At 38.4% G+C, this 21,049-nt stretch overlaps 4 protein-coding genes across 23 annotated transcripts in view; all 4 read right to left on the bottom strand.

Moving 5' to 3' along the window:
* Positions 1–542: 542 nt before the first annotated feature.
* On the bottom strand, positions 543–3,844 carry LOC117617774 (putative disease resistance protein At3g14460). 2 transcript variants are annotated; one of them, XM_034347326.1, is made up of 5 exons: positions 2,308–3,844; positions 1,852–2,051; positions 1,380–1,626; positions 936–1,046; positions 543–825 (listed from the first exon to the last, which is right to left on the bottom strand). In XM_034347326.1, exon 1 carries the CDS (start codon positions 3,515–3,517, stop codon positions 2,339–2,341), a length of 1,179 nt encoding a protein of 392 aa, XP_034203217.1. In that variant the 5' UTR covers positions 3,518–3,844; the 3' UTR covers positions 543–825; positions 936–1,046; positions 1,380–1,626; positions 1,852–2,051; positions 2,308–2,338. The 2 variants fall into 2 exon arrangements, with proteins under 2 accessions (XP_034203217.1, XP_034203218.1); XM_034347327.1 differs by having other exon boundaries at positions 962–1,046.
* Positions 3,845–7,779: 3,935 nt separating this feature from the next.
* LOC117617779 (putative disease resistance RPP13-like protein 1) lies at positions 7,780–13,236 on the bottom strand. Of its 19 annotated transcripts, XR_004584411.1 has the most exons (9): positions 12,752–12,827; positions 11,667–12,187; positions 11,364–11,527; positions 10,605–10,788; positions 10,275–10,385; positions 9,919–10,148; positions 9,714–9,799; positions 8,692–8,995; positions 7,781–8,455 (listed from the first exon to the last, which is right to left on the bottom strand). XR_004584411.1 is itself a non-coding variant. In XM_034347332.1 (3 exons), the coding sequence occupies exons 1-3, from the start codon at positions 9,098–9,100 to the stop codon at positions 8,069–8,071; spliced, it is 546 nt and encodes a 181-aa protein (XP_034203223.1). In that variant the 5' UTR covers positions 9,101–9,473; the 3' UTR covers positions 7,780–8,068. The 19 variants fall into 19 exon arrangements, 3 of the variants coding, with proteins under 3 accessions (XP_034203223.1, XP_034203224.1, XP_034203225.1); XR_004584408.1 differs by having other exon boundaries at positions 7,780–8,455; positions 9,919–10,385; XR_004584409.1 differs by lacking the exon at positions 10,275–10,385 and having other exon boundaries at positions 10,605–10,811.
* Positions 13,237–13,287: 51 nt separating this feature from the next.
* LOC117618005 (putative disease resistance RPP13-like protein 1) lies at positions 13,288–17,340 on the bottom strand. Its single transcript, XM_034347640.1, has 3 exons — positions 16,763–17,340; positions 13,420–16,663; positions 13,288–13,337 (listed from the first exon to the last, which is right to left on the bottom strand). Exons 1-3 carry the CDS (start codon positions 17,204–17,206, stop codon positions 13,288–13,290), a joined length of 3,738 nt encoding a protein of 1,245 aa, XP_034203531.1. The 5' UTR covers positions 17,207–17,340.
* Positions 17,341–17,395: 55 nt separating this feature from the next.
* Positions 17,396–21,049, bottom strand: part of LOC117618004 — a 4,152-nt gene continuing 498 nt past the window's right edge. The window contains exon 2 of the mRNA XM_034347639.1: positions 17,396–17,473. Within this exon, the coding sequence (XP_034203530.1) occupies positions 17,396–17,473 (78 nt within the window). The remainder of the gene's footprint in view (positions 17,474–21,049) is intronic.

The raw sequence follows: 21,049 nt of genomic DNA, 5'->3' as shown, positions 1-21,049 counted from the left end.
AGAAACAAAATGTATTTAGAAACAATAATGTCTGTGAGCAATGGAAAATCAACTTATCTTTCAATGCACCACAATTTCATACAGTCGATAAGTATTTTTCTTTTTTGTCGAATTCAATAAGTTATTTAATTAAAAATTGATTATCTATTTTAAAGATAACATGATATACAAATTGACTAAGAAGAAACCAAGTATTATAATGGCTAGGAATCCGAATTGCAATTTCGTGTCATTCTCCAAAACTTTTATGCAGTTGGAGCATACTTAAAAGATATTTAGAGGTGCAAAATGAGTTGTGTTCCATTTTAGTTTTAAACTCTGTAAAAAAAAGTCCATTTTACACCTTAAAGTAGAATATAAGATAAACAAAACGGAGGCTAAACCATTTTACACCTTAAATTAGAAATACGAGGAACATGCTGGACACAAATTTGGGTATTTGACGCAATGAAGCTGCAATTTTGTCACGAGTGATTGCTTGGCAGAAACTGGACTTGTGCTGGGGTTAAATGATGCAGCTTGACGAAAGAACTCAGATGGACTGTTCTAGGATTGTCAAGAAATGTCATTATCTCCTGTCAATCAAAATACTTCATATCTAGCATTTGCAAACAAGAACTTTGAGAACAGGCTGCAAGAAGAAATGGCATCTATTTCACCATCAATCATCCCTGTCTCGACCTCGACCTCGACCAATTTCCGAAGCTCATCAGGGATTGAATTGCGATAACCAAACATATGTTGCAACAACAGTGGCATCAGAGACCTCAAGATCAGCTCTGATTCCTTCACCATCCATCTCACTTGCAGGCATTTTCAGAAAAACTGAAAAGAAAATATTATCATGAAAATTCTTTCAGAAGAAAACACCAAATAAACAACAATAAAGGACCAAAGAATACAATATCTATGAATATGCTTGGTCAGATCCTTACATAAACAAACAGTGAAAGGCATTTACAGTGAAGTAAGCAGCTAAGCTGACATCTATGATTGAACCATGAGCTTCGACTTTGAAATCATGCATGGGAAATTTTTTCTCAAGTCTGCAAGTACACATACAACAGAAATATTGCATCAAAAGGATCTAAACTACAGCAGATTGTCTATTTAATAAGATGACAGATAAATAAAAATCCCTAAACGCCGAGGATAAAGAGTCCAATAAGGAGCCCAAGAAATGAACCCTCCCCTCCTCACCCTCTCTCCTTTCAAATCATCAAGGACCCTCACATCCCTATCCATCAAACAGCCTAGTAAATTGTCATTACATCAAATCTTCCCAAAACCATAGCCCTCATCTTTCCTCCAGAGAGTTTAAGCTTCACACACAACAATAATGCATTACACGACGCAGGGTTAAACCAGCTGAATATTACCTCCTTAACTGGCCGCAAACATACAGTTAAAGCTACTAGGCCAAGCAGCAGATGGACCAGAGAGATAGGGTAAAGGAAAGTCGCCTCCTTTGAACCATGTGATTAGTATAAATTCATCCGTTGTTGAAGAAGAAATTGATCTTTGTGATCAGAATTACAAGAGCCTAACGTATCTACACAAGCTTCAAGCTGGTAACAGAATAACTGATGGGGAAGGAAGTACGGATGTGAGTTTGTGCCATGCCACCTATGTCAAAGAGTATCAATGAAAACCAATCTTTTTTATAATAAACAAAACAGGGGAAAGACAAATGAAAGGATAGAAAAAAATAAACCATTACAATTTACAAAACAGGGGACAAGTTAACTTTTATCTTACAACTTTAAGCTCACAGGTTATCCATAGACAATTGATTACAATCTAAACTAGCTCAAATGAGACTCAAATACATTCTTATTATGGAAAGAGTACCTAAAAATGTTGTGCATTCGATGCCTGCATGTAGGAATGTGTCGCTTGAGATATTCCAGGTAAACCTTTCCGTTTCTCCGCATTGTGACAATTGTTTTGTAGAAAAACAAAGAGCTATATACAATGTTAAATTCTCCTCCGGAAATGACACGTAAAGAAACCTTACATATGAAAAACTCTCCAAGAGAAGATATGCTGTCCTGCAAAAAGACAGATAATTACTAAGCATTTGAGACTTAAATAAGATACAAGTTGCAATCAGCAACACAACCCCAATGAGAAATAACGTAAATAGAACCATAATTACTGAGCATTAGAATAATACAAATCAGATTGAGTTTTTGTTTAAAGCACAAATTGTTCTTCTTCAAAATGATTTTGATCAGAAAAAAGCATGAGACCAGTAAACAGGAGTGCCAAGGTAATTGACAAAAAAAGGTTAATGGGATTGCATACCTGAGTGTTATCTGAGTTTGCTCGTATCATATCATATGATGATGACTTGACCATTTACCCTGATGCAAGGAATGTGAGATATCTTGGTCCAATCTTTTCCCGTCATATTCTGATACCTTTTCTCCAGAGTAGAACAATTGCGGATGGAAAGTAAAGAAAGAGATAGCGGCAAACCCTCCTCTGGCAGGAATTGGATACTGTGACACGAAGTAATATGTAGCTCTTGAAGAGAAGTGAGATGTTGAAGTCCCTCTCCTGGCAGGAATTGGAGGTTTTCACAGGCGTCAATTCGTAGCACTTGGAGAGAAGTGAGGTGTCGAAGTCCCTCTCCTTCTCCTGGCAGGACTAGGATACTGTCACACCCACTAATAACTAGAATGCGAAGAGCGGTAGGGAGCAGGTGTTCCTTGAGCAACGTCTCCAAGATACTGCCACCAATTATAAAATATTCAAGGGAGACAAGTCCTTCCAATCCCCAGTACTTTACCACTGGAGCCCTCAGCCTCTCACAACTACGAGTGCACAAATGTCGGATGTTGGGAGGCAAACCTCCTTCTGCAAATGACTCCAGATTCGGAAGATCATCCACCTGCAACAGTCGAAGGGCTGTGAGGGTGTGAATGCCTTCGGGTAATGACTTGAAATTCTTGCATTTACCAACTGTAAAATCATTCAAGTTGGGAGTGGGCCATCGTCCCTGACATTGAAAACACATCAAATTTGGACAATCAGAGATAAACAATTCTCTGAGATGACTGAGATTCTCATTAACTCCTCCTTCAATGAAGGAAAGGGATTCCAAATTCTCACAACCCCTAATGTCAAGCTTCTTCAATTTAGGAAAAATGCTCACCGGGAAGTTCCTCAGTGAATCACAGCTGTTCTCTATCCACAAAGATTCGAGCGATGTTAATTTGGCCAACATCTCGTCAGGTAGGAATTCTAATCTCTTACAGTTCCCTATATAAAGTGTTGTCAACGTAGTGGGTAACCCATCTTTAGGGAACGAAGACAGCGTTGGACAATTCCAGAGAATCAAACGTTGAAGCTGCGGGAACTCCCTCAGCTCTCCTATGCTTGACCCAGCAGATCTGCCCACAACAAAAGCAGACAATTGTCTCAAACTTTTCAGCCTTCCCATTTGCACCGGCATCTCTTCAATTTTAGTTCCACTGACATCAAGATGATGCAAATTAATCAACTCCTCCATTCCTGCAGGCAATTTAGTAAGAGAGCTACAACTTGCCAACGTTAATTTTTGTAAATTAATCAATTTTCTGATGTCTGCAGGCAATTCAAGGAGAGAGGAACAATTTGACAACAGTAACGTCTGCAAGTTGTAGAGATTGCAAAGTACCCCAGGTAACCTTTCAATTGCAGTATGGGAAATATCCAAGTAGCGCAAGTGAATGAGGTTTCCAATAGAATCAGGTAACTCAGTGACATTTTGATAACGTGACAATAATAGCACCCGTAAACATCTTAGTGATGGCAACAAATGTTGTAGAACCTTTTTACTTACATAAAATTCTTCATAGTATTCATTTTGTTTTAAAGAGGTAGGTAGGAAGGTCCTCAAACACTTAGCCCCATATAATGGCTCAAATTTTGAAGCAACATCAAATTCTCCCCTAGCATATGACAAATGACGAGCTCTTTTAACTTCACGCGATTCCACCCCTTACAGCCTAAGGCAAAACCCCTTAGGGCTCGTTTGGTACACAGGACTGTCTTGGCATGGACTATGCTTAGGGACTGGCTTGGCTTGGTCTAAGTTGGATAACACTTATTTTGCGTTTGGTGTATGCTTGGACTAGGACTAGAATTTTTTTTTATTTTTTCAAAAATATCTGTATATATATATGTATATATGTATTTTTATAATATATATAATATATATATATGTATATATACATACATATAATATATATATATGTATATACATGTATATAAGTATATTATAATAATATTATATATTTTAAATAATATAAACGTACATACATATATATAAGTGTATATAGGTGTACATATGTATATTATAATATACATGGGTATAATACATGTATATTATGTGCTTGGCCTGGCCAGATCGTCTAGCGGGGGATGGCTTGTTGATATCTCCAGGGGGGATGGCTCCAACGATCTGGAGTTTCTGTGCTTGGCCTGGCCAGATCGTCTAGAGGTTCAGAAAGTTTATGTTCTTCATCATGATAGAATGCCGGCAAAGCTGTATATGGGACCTGATTTCGAGTATGTCTTCCGCATTCTATTTTGTTTTAGATTGTAAATCCACTGTTTAATTTTTTTTAGCAAATGTATGAAGCACAAAGAATGATTGTTTGTTAGTTATATTTAAAAAAGAGTTTGGTGGTGTGACTTGTCTGCGGCTTCTCTGTTTTTTACAGGAGCTTGAAGAGAACGATTCAAAAGAGGTTTATTTTGGGCAATAAGTGATTTTTAAAAAATTTTGAGAAGCTCAACCCGTTTGGTAAACTGTGAGAAAATCACTTATTGTTAAAAATTGCTGTGAGAGAAAGCTATAAAAGAAAGCAGCTAATGAGGTGCTTTCATTTTCTGATTATGCAGGAATTGGTTTTGAAGAGGAACTGGGTTTAATGATTATGCAGCAATCATTTTCTGATTATGCATAAAATCAATACCAACAACACTTTTAACAAAAAATTTACCAAACGCCAAACTACTTTCTCTCACAGCTGATTTCTCTCACAGCAAATCTAACAGCGATTATTTTCACAGCACAGCAATGCCAAACTGGCCCTTAGAGTTGTGAATGGTGACATTTCTGTTGGGGAAGGTCAAGTCGTTTCTGGATTTAAGATTCGTTTTGAAGACTACTGTTTTCCTTTCTTTGCCACTGCAATTAAAAAATTATTGAAAGGACCCGCCCCAAATTTTCCCAAAATCCGGGACGAACCCTTTGGAATTCCTGACATCACCCCGATGCCGGGCCCACTTACTAAAGACCGAGACTTTCTGTCGAAATTTCGGCAGAGTCTCCCCTATAAATTGGACATTTCCCAAAATTTATACCTGCATAAAAACACAATTTATATTCCCAACTGGCAGCATGCACAATATAATTTCATGCAATACACACAAATGGCCTTCGGCCTTCCAATAAATCTTAAACAATTACCCAACAAATCAAATACCCCTTTATGACTAATAATAGTCTGCGGCTGCACCTAACAACCTTAGGCTGCCTACGTACCCTCACCGAGGGATCAAGCCACACGTAGTTCTTCCATACATCCCAGTTCCATACTTAGGCGATACCTCATTTCATCTCTCTGTAATTCACATAATCTCCCCATACGCCGGTACAACCAACGCCACGTATGGGGCCTGTCAACACGCCGGATAACCTACGCCACGTGAGACCTGCACATCATATCACATAACTCCCCATACGCCGGTACAACCAACGCCACGTATGGGGCCTGTCCCAACGCCGGATAACCTACGCCACGCGGGACCTCAACATCATATCACAAATCTCCCCATACGCCGGTACAACCAACGCCACGTATGGGGCCTGTCGACACGCCGGATAACCTACGCCACGTGCGACCTCAACACAATATCACAATATCTCCCCATACGCCGGTACAACCAACGCCACGTATGGGGTCTGTCCCAACGCCGGATAACCTACGCCACGCGGGACCTAACTTTCACTTGGTGGTGCTTATAGTAAATCCCAAAATCCGGGGAGATACCTAAGGTAGTGCGTATAGCACTCCGAACTGACATTCTAGACTCTTTTGTACTCGTGTACAACCATATCTAATTACTTAATAGTAATTCTAATATTGTGTAAATCCCAACCATAGTCTAGCACCAGATAATCCCCCTAAGAAGGTGAGATTACTCCGGGAGACTCATGGTCAACCCAGGGTCAAACTACCCTAACCCTGGTCAAACGGGCCCACGGGGACCACGACCTCCAAACTCCGATCCGAAAGTTCCTATGAGTTCTATAAGGTATAGGACACTTGTCCTGCAAGTTTGGTTTAGATCGGACGGTCGGATCGCTCGGGATCGCACGATCTAACGGTTTATATAAAATATAAACTTTAAAATTGTTAATCGGAACATCCGGAGCTCCGATTCACAATCCGTGAATTCCTACACGATCCTAGAATTACCTAGATTAACATATATTAAATTTGGGTCCATCCAACGGTCCCAACCTATCAAACCCGGATAACGCACGATATGCGATTCTCCGTTCGGTAGTCAAACGACGTCCGAATTGAGATCCGCAAAATCCTACGTACTCGTGACAACCAGGAGATCGCATTGGGACAATAATACCCCTCTGCTACAGTGCCCACGCGCTGCCACACGCGCGGGCAGCGTGTGGGTGTCCAAAGCGATAAAGCTTCGCCGAAAAATCTCAACATCTCGGGCCAAGACTTCTACCCTAGGTATAACACCCTATTTGGAGTCACTTTTGTTCTCGGGCCTACCTCAAAAAGTGACCGGAAGTGGCCGAAAACAAGCTCCCAAAATCGGCAGAATTTCAAATCGAAGATCAGCTATCCTAGGCTCAAAATTAACGAAATCCTATCCAACCATCAGCTAGAGCACGAAAAATAGGTGAGAATCCATACCTTACTCGAACGATTTGACCGAGAAACGAAGGAGAACGGAGGGTCTGAAAATCGGGTGAAAACCGATCGGTTTTCGCCTGATTCCGGCCAGCTCCGGTAGGTGCAAGGGCTGAGACCGGTCGGGATGGGAAGAGGAAGACGGCACGGTTCTTTGGGGACCGGTGCCACCCCGAGTGGTGGCCGGATGCGGCGGCGGCGGCCCAAAAACCGCCGCTGTAAACAGTAACCCGAGGGGGGGCTGTTTCTGCGCAGGGGAGAGAGAGAGAGAGGGAAAAATCTGATTTTTATAAAAACATCCCATTTCAAAATATTTACGGTTGTGCCACTGGATTTCTTTTGACCATATCTCTCTCGTTACAACTCCGATTCGAGCCCACTACGTGTCTATGAACTCGTCTCAGACGACCTATCCAAAAATACAAGTCACGGTCCCAAACTCTCTCCGGTTAAAAATATGACTAAAATACCCTTAAATAATTAAATAATTAAATAAGGGTTAAATTTGGAAAAATTCGGGGTCGGGGTGTTACAATTATTCCAAGAAAAATGTCTCATGCACACCCTATTCAATTTAAATAGATCAAACTTATTTACCAAAAAAAAAAAAACACAAAACAAAAAAACAGATCAAACTTTAACACCCTACAGAAGAGAAATTAATCTAAAGGACAAGCTATACTGAAAATTTCTCTAAATATTTTTTTTTCCAGAAAAACCAGATAAACCATTCCATAAAACTGTAATGTTATTAACACAGGAAACTGATATTTTTAATCTAAACAAAGCATAAAAGAAACTCAATCCATAATTTGTTACAACAAAAGCGTGCAGTGCTACCATAATGCATTAGAATACTGTTTGATTTGATGACAAAGTTAAATTCCTCAAAAAGAAAAAATGTAATTGTTTAGCAGAGTTGGCCTTGCCATAAGTGACTGTTTAGCAGAAACCGGATATTTGCTGGGATTGAATGATGCAGCCTGACAAAAGAACTCAAATGGGCTGTTCTAGAATTGTCAAGACATGTCATTATCTCTCCTTCCAATCAAAATACTCCATTTCTTGCATTTGCCAACAAGAGCTTTGAGAACAGTCTGCAATAAGAAATAGTATCCATTTCACCATCAATCATCCCTGTGGCGACCTCGACCAATTTCCTTACTGGAGCTTTGCTTCTTAAGTTCATCACTGATTGAATTGCCAGCTCCGAACATGTTGTCAGTTTTTTACCCCAAAAAAACATGTTCTCAGGTGCAACTTGCAATAACCGGGGCATCAGAGGCTTCAAGATCAGCTCTGATTTCGTCACCACCCATCTCACTTGCAGGTGTTGCAATCTTCAAAATGTTTACAAATCTCTATGTAACTCATGAATTTCCATTGCACTTGATATATCTAGAAAGGTTCATTGACTCAGCAGACAGTTGAAGGCTGATTTTCTGTCGGAAATGATGATGACTTGAGTGATGCCACGTGTGAACATATTTGGTCTGTTCATATTTGGTCTGTTCCTACAAGTCCAAATTAGAAACAACAAATTAATCGTAATACGAGTCTAAATGAACCTTAGAAAAAGGCATTTACCACGAATTATACAGCTAACCTAATCCTCGTTCAAGTCCAGATAAGATTTAATCAAGCATCCAACAGAAATGAAGCAACCCTCTCCTTTCAAATCATCAAAGACCCTCCTTTCAAACAATCAAAAAGATCCTTTTTGGTTAATTATTGTGGGTTTGATCCTCACCTTCCAGCTTGCATCGCAAAGCTTCAGTGTCAATCTCATCAAGTAAGTCCTCTGCATCAAAGAAAGCATGCTTGAGCTCGTTAAGCCACTCTCTCACAGCAGGGTTCACAATTTCCTTCTCCTCTGCATCATTGAGCACCGCGAACAAAACCAACAGTGTCGCCTTCAGGTTCATGAGGAGTGGTTCATCGAGTTTCTTCTGCCGAAATAAGTCGATGAACTCGGCTGAAGTAACTCTGTCACACAACACCTCGATAGAAGCAGAGATGAGAGCCTCTCCGATCAAAGCTGCTGCCATTTTTGCCTGCTTTGGAAGGGGATTTGGATGAAGTGATATTCCAAGGTTGCAGAACTTGGAAATACAGGTTTGTAAGCAAGTATGAAAGCTTTTTGATATTGTAAATAACATGAACTTGTAATTAAGCTTTGAAAACTCTCTTTCACTTTGAACGACTGTTCTTTGTGGGACAACTTTTGAAACCTTTCTGTGCACTCAAATCGTGTAACTGTGGCCACTGATGTTAATATGCAAAGTTGGATGCAATAATATTGCGTACACTGGCCAAAATGGTACAATATGTTAACGCTATCATATATCACCAGCAGATTCCAATTTTGAATGTCAGCAGAATTTGAAAAGGACTTAATGCTCATGGAGCTATTATAATTGTGGCTGAAAAAATGGTGTAATAGTGGGGCCGAAGTGGAAGAACAAGGGATGAGCAAAGCAGGGGAGAGGAAGATGCTCTCAATTTTATTTTATCTTTCATCTTTATTTGATCATAGTTACAACTCAAATTTCCAACTAGTTGCAAGCACCATATTAACTCATTAACAGCATATACAATATATAATATATTTTATAAATTTTTATTTTTCTCTCATTTACATGTTCAAGTTTCTACATAAAACAAATTTCTCAAGAATAAAATACTAAAATACCTGTTTTTCTCGAACTTGAAGCGCGGCACTCTTTGTTTCAAATAATTGCAGAACACACAGCTTAAGACAAGAAAGCATACCATTTATCATTATCAAATTAGCTCACAGAAAATGGTTGTTGTGTATCACTTGACGCCTCTCTCTCCACTTGCCCAAGATCGACAAACTATAAAAGATGTCAGAATGAGCAATTTAAGGAGATGCAAGCTTTCCCAGTTATTACTGATATTTAAAAATAAAAATAAAAGTTTAAAGAGCAAAGTTACTTGATGATGACTTTCTTACCTCTTTGCAGAGTCTTTGATCCTACAAAATAATTGCAACACAGCCACTTATGAGAAGCATTTCTAGCCTCCAGTAGAAAATGTTTACAAATCCTTTATAACTCATCAATTTCCATTACACTTGAGATATCTAGAAAGGATCATTGACTCAGCAGACATTTGAAGGCTGATTCTCTGTCCCAAATGATGATGACTTGAGCAATGCCACGTATGAACATGTTTGGCCTGTTCCTACAAGTCCAAATTAGAATCAACAAATTAATTGTAACAGGAGTATACTTTATAATTTTGGTGATAATACATTCTAAAGCAAAGGACAGGAGATGAAGCTACTAGGGAGTGATGCAGCAGACGGACCAGACGATTAGTATACATTCCTCCATTGTTGAAAAAGAAACGGATGAATGATCACTTTAGAAAAATTGTATGAAATAAGAGGCCTCCTTTTTTATTTTGTGTGGCTAACTCCTTTTAACAATAAGAGAAATAATTAATTAGATAATACAGTCATACAGGTCCCAGCCTGATATATGCAAACTACTATTGATTATCAGAAATTTTAAATTCTGTATTGTTGTCCCCGCCCCCCAACCCCCACCCCAACAACACATCGCTGTTATTAAACAGTTATGATGAGGCAAAAGAATGAAACGAAAACAAATGTTAGAAAGTAAACCTCCAGATCACCTGAAAGATCTAATTGTGACTTTCCATTTGTCAAGCGATGTTTGTGATCAGAATTACAAGAGCATAACATATCTACACAAGCTTCAAGCTGGTAACAGAACAGAAAAGATGAGACAGCATGCCAATGGGGAAGGAAATGCGGATGCGAGTTTGTGCCATGCCACCTATGTCAAAAAGTAGGCTTCTGCAGTTCAAGATAAGTAAAACCTGCTTTCATTAGAGGAAACAAAAACATTACAAAACAGGGGACAAGTTATCTACTGGATAAGCTAGACTACTCAAGCTAAACATCCAAACATTACAGGAACGAAATATAAAATACAGCAGCACTCCACTAGTAACATAAATGAATTCTAAAAACAGAGTGTGGTTGAAGACTGACTATGACATCAACATATAAAAGCATTCATCTCCTGTCTTATAAAAGCATTTTTTCTTATGTCTAATAAAAAATCAAGGCTTAACAAAGAAAATGTGAGGGATGACAAACAGAGCTGAAACAAGCTTAATTCACTAAGAAGATTTTGTAATTCCTCAATGTTCTCTCTCGTCCACATAAGACCACCTGTTGATACTAAGATAATATACATGCAGTACCTAGGAAAGTACAACTAAAGCTCACCTGTTGAACCCTAAACCCTAATAATATACTGTGAGTTTTATCTTACTACTTAAGCTCACAGGTTATCCATAGACATTGAATACAATTTAAACTAGCTCAAATGAGACTCAAGTACATTTTTATTGCAAAAATAGTACCTCAAAATGTTGTGCATTCAATGCCTGTATTTGGGAATGTGTCAGTTGAGATATTCCAGGTGAACCTTTCTATTAAATAGTAAACCCTCCTCTGGAAATGACACATAAAGAAACCTTGCAAATGAATATCTCTCCAAGAGAAGATATGTTGTCCTGCGAAAAGACTGCTAATTATTCAGCATTTGAGATTTAAATAGGATATAAGTTGTGATAAGCAGAACAAGCGCAATGAGAAATAAAGCAAATTTAAACAAAATTTACTGAGCAAAATAATAATAGATATCAGATTGAGTGTTTAAGTACTTTGTATGTGAGCGAGAGGGAGAGAGAGCTCATATCCTATGATCACTTCTTCACCTATCTTGACGCAAGGAATGTGAGATACCTTTTCTACATGGCAAAACAATGGTCGATGCACAGATAAGAAAGAGATGGCAGCAAACGCTCTTCTGGCAGGAATTGGATATTGTCACACCCACAAATATGTAGCCTTTGCAGTGAAGAGAGGCGTTCAAGTTCCTCTCCTGGCAGGAATTATAGACTGACAGGCCATAATATATAGAGTGCGAAGAGTGGTATTGAGCAGCTGTTCCTTGAGAAACGTCCACAAGATATTGCCACCAAGTCCTTGCAAACCCCAGTAATCTCCCACCAAAGGGCTCAGTCTGTCACAATTTAAAATATGAAAATATTGCAGCTTGGGAGGCAAATGACACAAGATTTTGAAGATCATATATCCCAAAATGTCGAAGGCTGTGAGGGTGCCAATGTGTTTAGGCAATGACTTCATTCTGGCATCTACTGACTCTGGCAAAAGTAGGCTTCTGCAGTTCAAAATAAGCAATGAATATCAATGAAATATTTTTTATTTATTTATAAGAAACGTGCTTTCATTACCAGAGAAATAAAAACAATACAAAACAGGGGACAAGTTATCTATTGGATTAGCTAGACTACTGAACTACCACCACAGATCAGAGATTAAACATCCTAGCATTACATGAAGGAAATCTAAAATACAGCAGCAGTCGAATCACAACATAAATGAAATCTAAACAGAGTGGAATAACATAGAGTTGCTGTGAAATGTGGGGACAAGGGTTTAATCTAGAACAACAAAACTTAACAAACAAAAGGAGAGAGATGATAAACAAGCTAAATTCACTAACAATTTTGTAATTGCTGATCGATCTCTCTCCTCAACATAAGACAACCTATTGATACGACGAATATCAGGCCACAAAATTAATAACAAACCTGCAGTACCTGGGAAACTCCAAAGATTAATTCATGGCATGAACCTATTAACAGACTATCCATAGGCATTAAATTTGATTTAAACTAGCGCAAATGAGACTCAAATACATTTTTTTTTCATATAAAAGTACCTAAAAATGGTGTACATTTGATGCCTATATGCAGGAATGTATGAGATATTCCAGGTAAATCTTTTCTGTTTCTCCGCCCTGTGACCCTCCTCTGGAAATGCCACATAAAGAAACCTTGCAAATTTTGAAAAGCTCCCCAAGGGCCAAGAGAAGGTATGTCGTCCTGCAAAAAGACTGCTAATTATTCAGCATTTGATACTCCAAGTAGGATATAATTTGTGACCAGCAACCATAATTTACTAAGCAACAAAATAACAAAAAGCGTGAAATAATTAGGAATTTGGAGATCAAATTTGGGCAATGTCCAACATGTATTTGGGTTTTTGGAAGAGAAGCAGTTTTTTAAAGTAAGAGAAGGCACATACCTCACCTGACTTTGATTTGAGAGTTGAGGGTTGAGCGTGAAATATGGAATAGCTCATATTATATGATCACTTCGTTGCCTATCTTGATGCAAGGAATGTGAGATATCTTGGCCCAATCTTGTCCCGTCTTATTCTTATACCTTTTCTCCAGGGCAGGACACCGGCGGATACTCAGATGAGAAAGAGATGGCGGCAAACCCTCTTCTGGCAGGCATTGGAGACTGTCACACGAACTAATAATTAGAGTTTGAAGAGAAGTGAGGTGTTGAAGTTCCTCTCCTGGCAGGAATTCCAGACTGGGACAGCTGTCAATGTGTAGCCCTTGAAGAGAAGTGAGGTGTCCAAGACCCTTTCCGTCCAAAGATTTCAGAGTTGATAGAGAATAGATGCGGAGAGTGTGAAGAGTGGTAGGGAGCAGCAACGTCTCCAAGACATGGTCACTTCCACCGATCTCAAGGGAGTCAAGTGCTTGCAAACCCCAGTACTCTCCCACTGATGAAGCCCTCAGTCTCTTACAATTCCCAATGCTAAAAGATCGGAGGTTGGGAGGCAAACCCCCATCTTCTGCAAATGACTCCAGATTCGGAAGATTCCATATCGACAAAGATCGAAGGGCAGTGAGGGTGTGAAGGCGTTCGGGCAATGACTTCAAATTCTTGCAACCACAGACTAGAAAGCAACTCAGGTTGGGAGTGGGCAATTCTCCCTCGTGAAAACACACCATTTTTGGACAGTTATAGACTTGCAAGGAATTGAGATGGCTGAGATTCTCAACAGCTCCTTCTTCTTCAATCAAGGAAAAAGATTCCAGATTCTCACAATCATGAATTCCAAGCGTCGTCAATTTGGGAAAAATGCCCAACGGGAAGGACCTCATTGAATCACAGCTATTTTGAATGCACAAATTGTCAAGCGATGTTAATTTGGCCAACATCTCATGAGGTGGGAATTCTAATTTCCTACAATTGTTTATATAAAGTAATGTCAATGTAGTGGGTAGGCCATCTTTGGGAAACGATGACAGCGTTGGACAATTCCAAAGAGTCAAACGTTGAAGACGATTGCAGTTGGGCAGGAGCTTTGTCTCTAATAATGATAACAGAGTTTGGCATCCACCACGTATATCCAATTCTTCAAGAGATTTATAGTTAAGACTATTGGTAGTTGTGGTAGTGGCCCTTCTATCATGTAAAACCTCACACCCATACACCGTAAGATTCTTTAAGCAAGGCAGCTCACAAGGCAAACTTCCTCTAAGCTTCGGACACTGGTTTAGAATCAACTCCTGGAGACGAGGAAAGTCTGGACCATATTCACCTCCACTTGCACTTCCACTTGGTACCCATTCCTCCCACTCCGGCATCTCCCAAAACTCTAGCTTCTCCAGAGATCGAAATGGCTGAGTCAGATAAGCTCCATTTCTGCCATAGAATTCAACGCCAATCGTCTTCACAAACTTCATTCTTCTTATACAGAGCTGTTTGAGTGCCGGTAGCCGTCCAACTGGTGGGAGCGACCAACAATAACTACAGTCACTGAGATGCATGACTTGTATGTTAGAAAAAGACGAGTCTCCTAACCAATTCGGAAAATTGGTTCCACCATAGAATTTGATGGTTAATTTCTCCAAATTCACGCAAGGCTGGAGCTTGTCGAGTACATCTTTCTCCTTTTGGGAATCATCAGCATCCTCCGCACCCCATGAAAACTTTAACTCCTTGAGATCTTTCTTGTGCTTCATATTGGCGTGCAGTGCATCCCTCGCATCAACTACATTTTGTAGCTTCAAAATTGATAGTTTTCCTCGAAGTTGTGGGAACTCCCTCAGTTCTCTTATGCCGAACCCAGTAGATTTGCCCACAACAAATGCAGTCAATGTTCTCAAACTTTTCAATCTACCCATTTGCACCGGCATCTCTTCAATTTTAGTTCCACTGACATCAAGATGATGCAAATTAGTCAACTCCTTCATGCCTGTAGGCAATTTATTAAGAGAACTACAACCGCCCAATGTCAATTTCTGTAAATTAATCAATTTTCTAATGTCTGCAGGCAATTCACGAAGTGAGGAACAATTTGACAATAGTAATGTCTGCAAGTTGTAGAGATTGCAAAGTACCCCAGGTAACCTTTTAATTGCGGTATGGGAAAGATCCAAGTAGCGCAAGTGAATGAGGTTTGCAATAGAATCAGGTAACACAGTAACATTTTGATAACGTGACAATGATAACACCCGTAAACATCTTAGTGATGGCAACAAATCTTGTAGAACTTTTTTACTTACAGAAAATCTTTCATAAGAGCTATATGGATTTAAAGAGGTAGGTAGGAAGGTCCGCAAACATTTAGCCTCATATAATGGTTCAAATCTTGGAGCAGCATCAAATTCTCCCCTAGCATATGACAAATGATGAGCTCTTTTAACTTCACGCGATTCCACCCCTTCCAGCCTAAGGCAAAACCCCTTAGAGATGAACATAGCCAAGTCATGAATGAGGTCATGCATTGTGAAACTGAGTTCTCTTGACTTTTGAAACAGTGACCGAGATAATAGCTCATCAAAGTATTTTCTAGCCATTGATTCCATAATCATCCCATTATCAACTTGAGTAACTAAGCCTTCTGCCATCCATAATTGAACTACATCTTCCTTTTTAAACTCATAATCCTTTGGAAAAACTGAACAATAAACAAAGCATCGTTTTAATTGAGCGGGGAGATAATGATAACTCAACCATAGAGCCGGAAGAATGTCAGTTGTACCATAGGGTAGGTACCAAATATTACTATTTAGTATTCTATTCCACTCCTCAGAATCTATATTGCAACGTAACAAACCCCCAAGTGTTTGTGCAGCTAAAGGCAACCCTTTGCACTTGCGTGCAATTTTCATGCCGATTTCTTCCAAGCTTGGATGTTCACTACAGTTTACATTTCCAAACGCATGTTTCGCAAGTAACAACCAGCAATCTTCATGCGACAATGGTTCCAAGAATTGAATGGGAACATTTTTCATTAAAGATGCTACATTTTTGTTCCGTGTTGTTATAATGACTTTACTTCCCCTGGCCCCTGAATTAAAAGGAGTTTGGAGGCGCTCCCAATCACCATAATTTTCATTCCATAGATCATCCAACACAAATAAAAATTTCTTTCCCCTCAACTGCTCTCTTAATTCAACTTGAAGCAAATTCAGATCCGTCGTATTACAAGGCTTTGAAGTGACTGACTCAAGAATAGTTTTAGTTATTCTAAAAGCATTATAGTCTTCTGAAACACAAGCCCAAGCTTGAAGTGTAAAATGCCCTTTCACCTTATTGTTGTTGTAAAGCATTCGAGCAAGGGTTGTCTTGCCAACCCCACCCATTCCAACAATGGTGAGGACAGACACATCATCCTTGCTTGCATCATCAGATAGCAACACTTTTGATAAATTTTCTTGGACTTCATCTCTACCATATACACAAGGTTCATGAACCAAGGAAGTTGTTGGAGTTCTATGTGAAACCTTCCTCCTAGCAACTTCTCCCAGGCCAAGAGCAATTTTCTGTTGTACGAAGTTTTCTAATCTTTGCAACAACTCTTGTATCTTAACATTCATGCTTTGATAAAAATGATTACGAGAAGAAGGGAGTAAGTTCCACACCTTATTGGTTAATTTGTGGGTTTGATCCTCACCTCCCAGCTTGCATCGCAAAGCTTCAGTGTCGATCTCATCCAGTAAGTCCTCTGCATCAAAGACAGCATGCTTGAGCTCGTTAAGCCACTCTCTCACAGCAGGGTTCACAAGTTGCTTCTCCTCTGCATCATTGAGCACCACGAACAAAGTCAACAGTGTCGTCTTCAAGTTCATGAGGAGTGGTTCGTCCAGTTTCTTCTGCCGAAATAAGTCGACGAACTCGCTTGAAGTAATTCTGTCACACAACACCTGGACGGAAGCAGAGATAAGAGCCTCTCCGATCAAAGCCATCTTTTCTCTTCTCTGCAGACAGACTGCAAGGGATTTGGATGAAGTAAAATATTCCAAGATTTTGCAAGTAGCTAGGCTAGCACAACTTGTATGGAAGCTTTTTGAGATTGTAAATAACATGAACTTGTAATCTTGGCCTTGGAAAACTCTCTTTCAAGGACTGTTCCTTCTTTTGTTTGTGGGGCAACTTCTGAAAACTTCACATGGGGATGCAATATAATATTGTGTAGGTACAATACAACAGAATAGCTTTTCATGGGGATGCAATATAATATTGTGTAGGTAAAACACAATAGTCTTTCGGTGGCCTCACATGGGGATGGGGTCGTCTGTATACGCAAAGTTGGACGCAAAAGCTTTTGAATAATAACGCAATTTCAAAAGGATCTAATTGCAGTGAACACAAGGATAAACGATTAGTTAATTCTTCCACTCAAGCCTGTCCTCCACTCAAGTATTAATTAATTTGTTACTTTATGTAATCAGCTATAGCAGCAAAGCCTCCAGATCCAGATCGATGCCCTTGGTTTCGATTTCACTTGATTTAAGTAGCAGACTTCTTCTATCCTATTTGCAAATTTACGTATTTGGTTTGTACAGATTTTCCAATTTCAATTGTAAAGCCTCCCTCTTGTATAGATGAGCTTCTTCAAAACTTCAACATAATATCTACGTGACTTGTGTTATGTGTGTTATTATTTGCAGAGTTCTTTCTTTTCCCCAACCCCACCATTCCATATAAAGTGTAATTTTCTTAACACAAGAAATTAATATTTTTAATGACCAACCAAACAATTTATACTAGAAACTAATTCCAAATTCCTCATTGTAAATAATGTCATCAGAATACTGTTTGATTCCTCAAAAAGAAAACATGTGTACAATTTGAAGGGATAGCAAATTTCATTTATAGAGTTGGCCTTGCCATAAGAAATAGCATCCATTTCACACCATCAATCATCCCTGTCACGACCTTGACCAACTTCCTTATTACTAGAGCTTTGCTTCTCAAAGAAAACATGTGTACAATTTGAAGGAATTGCCCCAACGTATTTGGCCTTCGTGAGCGCCTTCAGAGTAAAAAGCTTTGATTTTTGCCTGATCCAGAGCCTGAACCTTTCTCTCTGCCTGATCCCATTCCTCAGTTGCCTCCAGGTACGAAATTTCAGTGCAATTTAATATTTGGGTTTATATTACTATTTGGATTGTTTGGCTTTGTTCACTGTTATCTTTTACTATTTTTTAAGTATAATTTTCATCACAATCGTTACTAAAACTAAAAGAATTAAAAAGATTTTTTTTTAAAATAAAAAGCCATATTCATCATACCTAGCATTCTAGAGAGAGGACAGGCAAGATAAATTCTCTTTTTTTTTTTTTTTTTGGGTTGAGTTTAGTGAAATTTTTTTTTGAAATAGTTTAAAATGACACCCATTTCATAATTTTAACTAAAATTACTACCCCTTCCCAATTTTTGTACAACTATCACCTATAAATATAAAATTATTGTACCCTTATTGCTAATTTTTCACAAGTTGCACTACTACAAAAAAACAAAAAGACGACGGTAAATCACCGTCGTGTATTAAGATTTTCAGTGGTCGTGGAATCCACCGTCATCTTTTCCCTCATAAACCACGACGCTAAATCACCGTCGTTGTTAAAATATACAACGTCATCAACAAATACAAAACGACGTCTTTGTACTGCAAAAAGATCTAAAAAAGCAGTCGAGGATGAGAATAGACGACCAACTCTCTAAAAAAACCGTCGTTAAAAAGGAAAAATATGACACATATTAACAGAACAAGGCCGCAAGATAGACATACAACGACGAAACTTAAAAGAACACGCCGTTAAATATAATTTTCACGACAACAAAAAAATGACGTCTTTAAGAACATTAGAAGACGACGTTATTGATTCCTACTACGTCGACTATATAAAAACAGCCGTCGTATAATACATTTTCCACTTCGATTTTTCTATAAAAGATGACGTGGAAATAGTTGTCAGTGTCATTATTTACGACGTATGTATTTATAGACTAGACGTTGAAATAACAAACAACGTCGGTTACGAATATATGAGAGTCGTATTACAAAATTTTTACGTCCTATTTTCAGAAACAAACAACGACGATAAATATTAGACGTTGTTAAATAAAACAACGTCGAAAACAAATAAAAACAGACGTGTTTAGTCTTCATAAGTTTTAAAAAATAGTCGAGGATGAGAATAGGCGACCAACAAAAACAAATCACCGTCGTTAAAAAGGAAAAATATGACACATATTAGAAGAACAAGGCCGCAATATAGACATACAACGACGATAACTAAAACAATACGCCGTTAAATATAATTTTCACGACAATAAAAAATATGACATCTTTAAATACATGAGAAGACGACGTTAATGAAAAATACTACGTCTCTTATTTACAAAAGACCGTCGTGAAATAAGTTTTCCACTTCGATTTTTCTAAAAAAGATGACGTGGATATAGTTGTCAGTGTCATTATTTACGACGTATGTATTTATGTAGTTGACGTTGAAATGCGAAACAACGTCGGTGGAATTTATATAGTCGACGTTGTATTTATATGTATTCATTACTCACGACGTACTTATTAATGTAGACGACGTTGAACTTCTAAACAACGTCATTATTTACGACGCATTTATTAAACCACGTCGGTTCCAAATTAATGTTCAGATAATTTATCTCATTTTTTAGACGTCGGTATTATGGGATTGGAGTCGTGTTATTTAGAATTACATGGCGGTTCTTAATCCTTCCCCGACGTGATATCCTGAATAATTGCTTCACAATAGCGCCGTGGTTCTTCATTGTTACGTTGCTTTAAGACGTCGGTAAATATGCTGAATAAATGGTTAAACATAACGTCGTGTTTTATTTGAACAGACGTCGTTTTTTATGCAGAATATAATGATGTAATCTGGATCCAGTATTTTTTGCACTGATTGTTTTGTGGCCAAAACCCGTATAATGAAAGTGAAGAAATCACATTACAATATATTATAAAATGAATGTCATACACTGCCAATTACATAAGCATCATTCAATCCATATATATATCTTCACACCCATCTCGAATATTTTGACCACCTAACTCACCCACCAGTTCATCAAATGTGTCAACATTTGGCATCCCTCTAGTAAATGGCTCACACTCAATTATCACATCACCTAAGACTTCATCACCAATAACATCATTATATTCTATATTAGGCATTGATAAAACTACCGACCAACCACGATGCATCGGGTCGTCAACAAAAAATATTTGTTTGACTTGAGAAGCCAAAACAAATTGGTCATTCCTATGTCCAATTTTACTTAAATCTACAAGGGTAAATCAAAGTTCGTCGACTACAAGACCAAAACTATCTATCCAATCACACCTAAAGACTAGGATTGTAAACTTTTGGTAGTCAAGGTTCCAAATTTCTTGAATGACACCATAGAAACCCATATTTGAGAGAATTGGGTTTTTATCCTTGGCACTAGCAACTTTTATGGTTTTTGCAAGTAAATAAACTCCACTATTTTGAGTTGTCCGCACATCATCTTGTGCCTTGATATTGAATTTAATACCTTTAATAAGATAGCTCCTATATAATGGCACTGCCATGTTTGGACCAGCTGCTAGCCACCTTAAATTTTCTGATACGCCATTATTGTCTTCCTCAAGTTTACTTTGAACCTGCAAATTAATCAAATCTTAATTCAATCTAACATAGAAATAAGAAGAAAATTAAAAGAGAAATATGTTATTCAACAACATATACCTTGAAGCTTAGCCATTGAATGAAAGTGCTATTGTGCTTATCCTGCAGCCACTTTGTTCTCTTTCTAAATTTTGGATAAGCAGTCTTGATGTGGATCATATGTTGCCTACATGACACGAAAAATTCAAGCATTACGGTCCCAAATATATA

Source organism: Prunus dulcis, chromosome 2 (assembly GCF_902201215.1).
Source record: "Prunus dulcis chromosome 2, ALMONDv2, whole genome shotgun sequence".
Classification (NCBI taxonomy): Eukaryota; Viridiplantae; Streptophyta; class Magnoliopsida; order Rosales; family Rosaceae; genus Prunus; species Prunus dulcis.
This window is presented reverse-complemented; position numbering and strand designations above follow the sequence as displayed.

Bases quoted from the DNA above. Each gene is read 5' to 3' on its own strand.
- LOC117617774 (XM_034347326.1), bottom strand. From the start codon at position 3,517: ATGGAGGAGTTGATTAATTTGCATCATCTTGATGTCAGTGGAACTAAA.
- LOC117617779 (XM_034347332.1), bottom strand. From the start codon at position 9,100: ATGTTATTTACAATATCAAAAAGCTTTCATACTTGCTTACAAACCTGT. The intron at 8,441-8,691 runs GTGAGGATCAAA...CAGACCAAATAT, and splicing joins TTTGCGATGCAAGCTGGAAG to GAACAGACCAAATATGTTCA. The intron at 8,135-8,369 runs ACTGTCTGCTGA...GGCAATTCAATC, and splicing joins CGACAGAAAATCAGCCTTCA to AGTGATGAACTTAAGAAGCA.
- LOC117618005 (XM_034347640.1), bottom strand. From the start codon at position 17,206: ATGTTATTTACAATCTCAAAAAGCTTCCATACAAGTTGTGCTAGCCTA. The intron at 16,664-16,762 runs GTGTGGAACTTA...TTCGTACAACAG, and splicing joins CCCACAAATTAACCAATAAG to AAAATTGCTCTTGGCCTGGG. The intron at 13,338-13,419 runs GTCCCAGTCTGG...TTCGTGTGACAG, and splicing joins AGGGCTACACATTGACAGCT to TCTCCAATGCCTGCCAGAAG.